Source organism: Octopus bimaculoides, chromosome 4 (assembly GCF_001194135.2).
Source record: "Octopus bimaculoides isolate UCB-OBI-ISO-001 chromosome 4, ASM119413v2, whole genome shotgun sequence".
Lineage (NCBI taxonomy): Eukaryota > Metazoa > Mollusca > Cephalopoda > Octopoda > Octopodidae > Octopus > Octopus bimaculoides.
Genome location: NC_068984.1, coordinates 7,491,897 through 7,498,337, shown reverse-complemented (window position 1 = coordinate 7,498,337; position 6,441 = coordinate 7,491,897). Strand labels below are relative to the sequence as shown.

Below are 6,441 nucleotides of genomic sequence, written 5' to 3'. Positions count from 1 at the left end.
CCTGGGGTCGGTTTGTTCGATAAAAGGCGGTGCTCCAGCATGACCGCAGTCACATGACTGAAACAATTACAAAATAAGAGAATATATGCTTTTCTACTCTAGGCACAAGGTCTGAAATTTTGGGGAAGGAGCCAGTCGATTAGATCGACCACAGTACGAAACTGGTACTTAATTTATCGTCTACGAAAGGATGAAAAGCAAAGTCGACTTTGATAGTATTTGAACTCAGAACGTAACGGCAGACGAAATACCGCTAAACGTTTCACGCGGCGTGCTAATGTTTCTGCCAGCTCGCCGCCTTTGAATAAAATAATATATATCTATGTGTGTGTGTTTTTATGTGTGGATGTGTATGCGTGTGTTTATATATATGTGTGTGTGTGTGTGTGTGTGTGTGTGTGTGTGTGTGAGCATGACAGCAGCTGCATGGCTGAAACGAATGAAATAAATGCATAAAAGTATATAGGTGTTGGCTTGGCTGTATAGTCAAGAAGCACACGTTGTAACCATATGGTTTCGGGTTCAGTTCCACTTCGCGGCAACTTGGTCAAGTATCTTCTCCTTAGTCAGGGCCTAACCAACAACTTATGAATTTGGTAAACAGAAACAGTTTCGGATATTGTAGTAGAGATTATCAACTACCCTGCCCTCCAAATTGACGCCCTGGGTCTAAATCCGAGACTACATTGTTAATAGCTAGAGTTTTACACACACAACTTACACGCACACATATAGATACACACATACAAAGCATATACAGACAGGCACACACACGACCTAACAAGCTCATACACACGCACACGCACTCGCACGCACGTATACACACACACACACACACACAGACGGTGATAACCTGAATTATGCTAGAGGTTTGTTTAGGTATGTGTGTGTGTGTGTGTGTGTGTGTAATTTTTTCCTTTTAATGATTTCACTCGTAAGACTACGCTCACGCTGGAGCACCGCCTTAATTTATTTTTCATCGGTTTCGTGGTCGCTTTATGGTTGGAATTTGGTCTGTTATTGAGTTTGTAGCAGCTGGTCTTCCTTGAGTCTTCAATGGCTGGCTGGTCCGAGACTGGATAAACTCCTAACCTCAGGAGTTTATCCAATGTATTCTTCTTTCTTTTATGTCTTACTAGAAGTTCCTTTTATATTTCTGATTTCTTCAGGTTAGCATTTGAACAGCTGAGGACCTCTAAATATCACAGTGGTGATTATAAATCGAATTTACTTTCTACAATAATAGCATGGGGGGAAAGTATGAATGTCACAAAATCTCATTTTTCACTTCCAAATATTGTTGGGATTTTCTAAAAACACCAAATGCCATTTACAGCCATTATACGACTGCCATATTAGCAGTAGACCAGGCCAATATGAGTTTGGTATCCTGCTATATAGCAGTGATAAGATAGAAGACTAGTCTTGCACAAATCATCCGCACTGTAATAGTTATTTAAAATTTTTGCCTCAACGTCAGCTTGGGGGAGGTGGGGATGATTCGATTTCATCGACCCCCAGTGTTCAAATGGTACTTAATTTATCGATTCCGAAAGTATGAAAGCCAAAGTTCACCTCGGCGGAGTTTGAACTCAGAGCGTAGCGACGGGCGAAGTACCGGTAAGTATTTCGTCCAGCGTGCTAACGATTCCGCCAGCTCGCCGCTTTATTGATCAATGTATTGATATTCGTCACGTGGGTTGTTTAGAAAAGCGAGACACCAGCGCCAACGCCCTCACGCGTAATTATATCACTGATATAATTACGTTTGCAATTTCTGTTTTATCCTCCCACTCTCTCTCTCTCTCTCTCTCTCTCTCTCTCTCTCTCTCTCTTTCGCTCTCTCTCTCTCTCTTCCTACCTCCTCCTCAATCTCCCCTTGTATCACCCATTAACTTTTTGTTTCATCAATCTCTTTCCAGGTGCTCAATGTAATCAAGAAATTGTAGAAAACATACGTTGGTCCCGTACTCCTGCCGACAATAACGTGAGTGTAACTTGCCCAGGCCAAGAAGATTTGGAAGGAACAAATGCAACTGTTGGTATGTATCCTTTACCTTTTATTTTTACTTGCTTCAATCATTAGACTGCAGCCATGCTGGGGCACCGCAGCAAATGACTGGAAAGTCATGACCGAAAATTTTCACTGAGGTTCTTGAAGATTTAATATCCGAACACATTTTTTGTGAGATTTTTATGTATGGTGTAGGAAGTACTCGATACTCTAAAGTAGGGCTAAATGGTTTAGGCTGAAAGAAATACAAGGATACACACATAAGAAGGAAGGATATACAGGTAAGAAAGTACCTTAATTAGAAGAGTGATAACTCGAGTGAAGTTTGCTCTTATGTGTACAAATGTGCCAATTTCATCGACTAAAGGCCGTGCTCCGACATGGCCGCAGTCAAACGACTGAAGCGTTTAAAAGAGTATGCATACAACGAGCATCCATACAGTTTGTGTCAATTAAATTCACTGACATGTCAATGGTTATCAATGGTTATTCCAGGGTTAAAGCTGAAGACACATGCCCAAATTGCCGCACAACAGGAGAAAAGGCGCAACCACGTGGTTGTGAAGAGTGCTTCTTATCCACACGACCATGCTCGTACCTCTCTCTATATATTCTTTTATTTGTTTCAGTCATTTGACTGCGGCCATGCTGGAGCACCACCTTTAGTCGAACGAATCTACCCAACGCCTTATTCTTTGTAAGCCTAGTACTTATTCTATCGATTTCTTTTGCCGGGCCACTAAGTTAAGGGGACGTAAATACACCAACATCGGCTGTAAAGTGATGGTTGGGAGACAAACACAGACATATATATATATATATAATAAAAGGATAAAATTAATTAATTAATCAATTAATAAATAATTAATAATTTTACCAAGTAGCTCGGTACGTAAAAATAACCTTTATAGGTAAAATTATACAAATATTCTATAATTATAAACATAATTATAATTAGGGGTCAGCTAATTACTTCACCACATACCGAATTTAGAAATAGGAGTTAAAAATTCCTTTTCTACTACTGTAAGAGTTTCCACGATAGTAACACACATTTTTACGTAGGCAAAGAGAAACACAATGAATCAACACGATTCCGATTAGCCACAGACGCGTTTCGAGATTAAAGTTTTTTAATTACTTACTTCTCCCTTCAATGTAGCATTTCTGATTATAAAATTTTAAATTGCTAGGGTTAAATATGCACAGAATCGATCGACATCGTGCAACAGATATCCAACCAACACTTCCAAAATTTACACAGCCGAATGTGAATACACTATTCAACTCTTGTGCCCACGTGTATGTTACGAGCAGTACCGCAGAAAACTGCAGTATTCTACCATGGAGTAAATTATAATTTCAAATTGATAATAAAAGGGTAAAATTAATTAATTAAATTAATTAATTAATCAATCAGCTAATTAATAATTTTGCCAAGTAGCTCGGTACGTTAAAATAACCTTTATAGGTAAAATCATACAAATATTCTATAATTATAAACATAATTATAATTAGGGGTCAGCTAATTGCTTCACAATTGGAGACGCAATGGCCCAGTGGTTAGGGCAGCGGACTCGCGGTCATAGGATCGCGGTTTCGATTCCCAGACCGGGCGTTGTGAGTGTTTATTGAGCGAAAACACCTAAAAGCTCCACGAGGCTCCGGCAGGGGATGGTGGTGAAACCTGCTGTACTCTTTCACCACAACTTTCTATCACTTTTACTTCCTGTTTCTGTTGTGCCTGTAATTCAAAGGGTCAGCCTTGTCACACTGTGTCACGCTGAATATCCCCGAGAACTACGTTAAGGGTACACGTGTCTGTGGAGTGCTCAGCCACTTGCACGTTAATTTCACGAGGAGGCTGTTCCGTTGATCGGATCAACTGGAACCCTCGACGTCGAAAGCGACGGTGTGCCAACAACACCCCCCCACACACACACACACCCACACACACACACACACACACACACACACACACACACACACATATATATATATATATATATATGCACGACAGGCTTCTTTCAGTTTCCGTTTACCAAATCCACTCACAAGACATTGGTCGGCCCGATGCTATAGCAGAAAACACTTGCCCAAGGTGCCTCGCAGTGGGACTAAATCCGGAACTATGTGGTTGGGAAGCAAGCTTCCTTATTTCATAAATTTTGCCATAAAGGCATGACATAGAGGGGACAAACAAAGACAAACAGACATAAAGAAGCTGCATGCTGGACACAGACATTAATGAATGAAATGAATACAACAAGATGAGTAAAAAATGGGAGAGACACCGGCGCCCGGCGACCGACAACCCCTCAAAAACCTTGTTCAATAAAAATCATCATTACAACAACAAAATCAAATCAAATGAAGTTCTATAGTCCTCCACATCTGGGACCCTAAGCAAGATTCATGCTGCTTGCAGGAAAGCCCGCAATGGCTGGCCCTCTTTCATGGAGATGAAGTCCTTCTTGTCACAAATCCTTTCAATTTCATTTCCTTCACTGAGATATATGACCTCCGCACACACCTGCTTCTTACCACACCAAGCTCCTTACCACACAGCCACCCCTGCGCCTGAATATATACATTCATGTATATATGTAAAGAAGATGAATGTTTATGCTAAAGATTCGTCGTATTTCGATACAGTATCACATTTTCTAAGCAAAATTTCTGACGCAGGTTTTACCCAAAACGTTTTCTGAATGGAAATGACCAGAACTGCATTTATTTATTGTAGATATAAATTCAAAAGTTTTTGTTTGTAATGGAATTTTCCCAATGTATGAATAAGGCGAAGCATAACAGAACACTAGATTTACTTAAACTAAACCAGCATAACGTTATATTCTGCAATCACGACAGGCAACATAGGCGCTTGAATAGATATTAAACACTCGCCATTTCTCTCTGTTTAATCCGTTCCATGACTGAACGTAATAATATACGAGATCTCTTCTACGACATTTATTCTACTTGCCTCCACATAAATGGAGGATATTTCGGATGCCGGCGAAATGTGTGCAGAAATAAATAATGGCCGTATCGACGAAACTGAGAATAAAATAACAAACATGAATATAAATTATTTTTTATGTTATCTTATTTATGTTTTTTATTTGGTTTTTCCTTGATTCTTAAATAAAGAATATATTCATGACCAGAAATAACTAACTATTCATGGAACAGAAAATCATATTTAAATTTATTTTCATGGCAAAATCTTACCGGAACGACTTGATGTCTGTATGTCACTAACAGATATATATACATATATATCTTTGTATGTATATGTATATATATATATGCATAAACATACGGCAATTGACTTAGGGTTTAATATTTAATCAAAACCAGATATCTTCACAGCGGGTGGCCAAAAAAGTCGATAAAATGGAAAGTTTTTGAGTATAATGAATAAATATTTCTAACTTGTTTATTCAATACATAAAAGCTACCATGTTTCCTAATATACACACGCACACACACACACACGCACACACACACATACATACACACACACACATGTATATATATATATATATATATATATATATATAGTATATATTTATATACATGTGTATGTATATATATGTGGGCATGTGTATGCATGAATTCTGTGTGTATATATATGTAGGCATATTTGTGTGTGTCACTTGAATACTGTGACAGACTTCGCGTTCATTCCACCATAATATCAGCTTTCAACCGATATTTCATCCATTAACATTGTGCTTAATACTAGTAAAAGTTCCATTAGATGTGAAATTATATTCATTATTTTGCATATATCTAGTTTTCGTGGCCTAAACATACACTATGAAAGCTACAGACCATGATACCTCCACAGATGATCATCAAAGACTCGTGTATTAATAGAAGGTGTCTTAAAATGTTGGAGCACACACCTTGGTTATGTGCCATCGTGCCATCGTGTCCGGAAATTCGCTGTAAGGATAATGATAAAGTGTATTACATCAACTCTTTTATTCTTTTACTCTTTTACTTGTTTCAGTCATTTGACTGTGGTCATGCTGGAGCACCACCTTCAGTCGAGCAAATCAATCCCAGGACTTACTCTTTGTAAGCCTAGTACTTATTCTATCGGTCTCTTTTGCCAAACCGCTAAGTTATGGGGACGTAAACACACCAGCATTGGTGGTGGTGGTGGTGGTGGTGGTGGTGAGGAAACACAGACACACAAACATATACACATTCACATACATATATATATATATATATATATATATATACATATATACGACAGGCTTCTTTCAGTTTCCGTCTACCAAATCCACTCAAAAGGCTTTGGTCGGCCCGAAGCTATAGTAGAAGACACTTGCCCAAGGTGCCACGCAGTGGGACTGAACCCGGAACCATGTGGTTCGTAAGCAAGCTACTTACCACGGAAGGATGATAAA

The 6,441-nt window shown here is 38.9% G+C and overlaps 1 protein-coding gene across 4 annotated transcripts in view; it reads left to right on the top strand.

The window, feature by feature from the left end:
* LOC106870405 (cadherin EGF LAG seven-pass G-type receptor 1) overlaps positions 1 to 6,441 on the top strand; it is a 535,294-nt gene that overhangs the window by 269,143 nt on the left and 259,710 nt on the right. For all 4 annotated transcript variants that reach the window (XM_014916457.2, XM_052966877.1, XM_052966875.1 and 1 more), the window contains one exon: positions 1,923 to 2,042. In XM_014916457.2, coding sequence (XP_014771943.1) covers positions 1,923 to 2,042 — 120 coding nt within the window. The remainder of the gene's footprint in view (positions 1 to 1,922; positions 2,043 to 6,441) is intronic.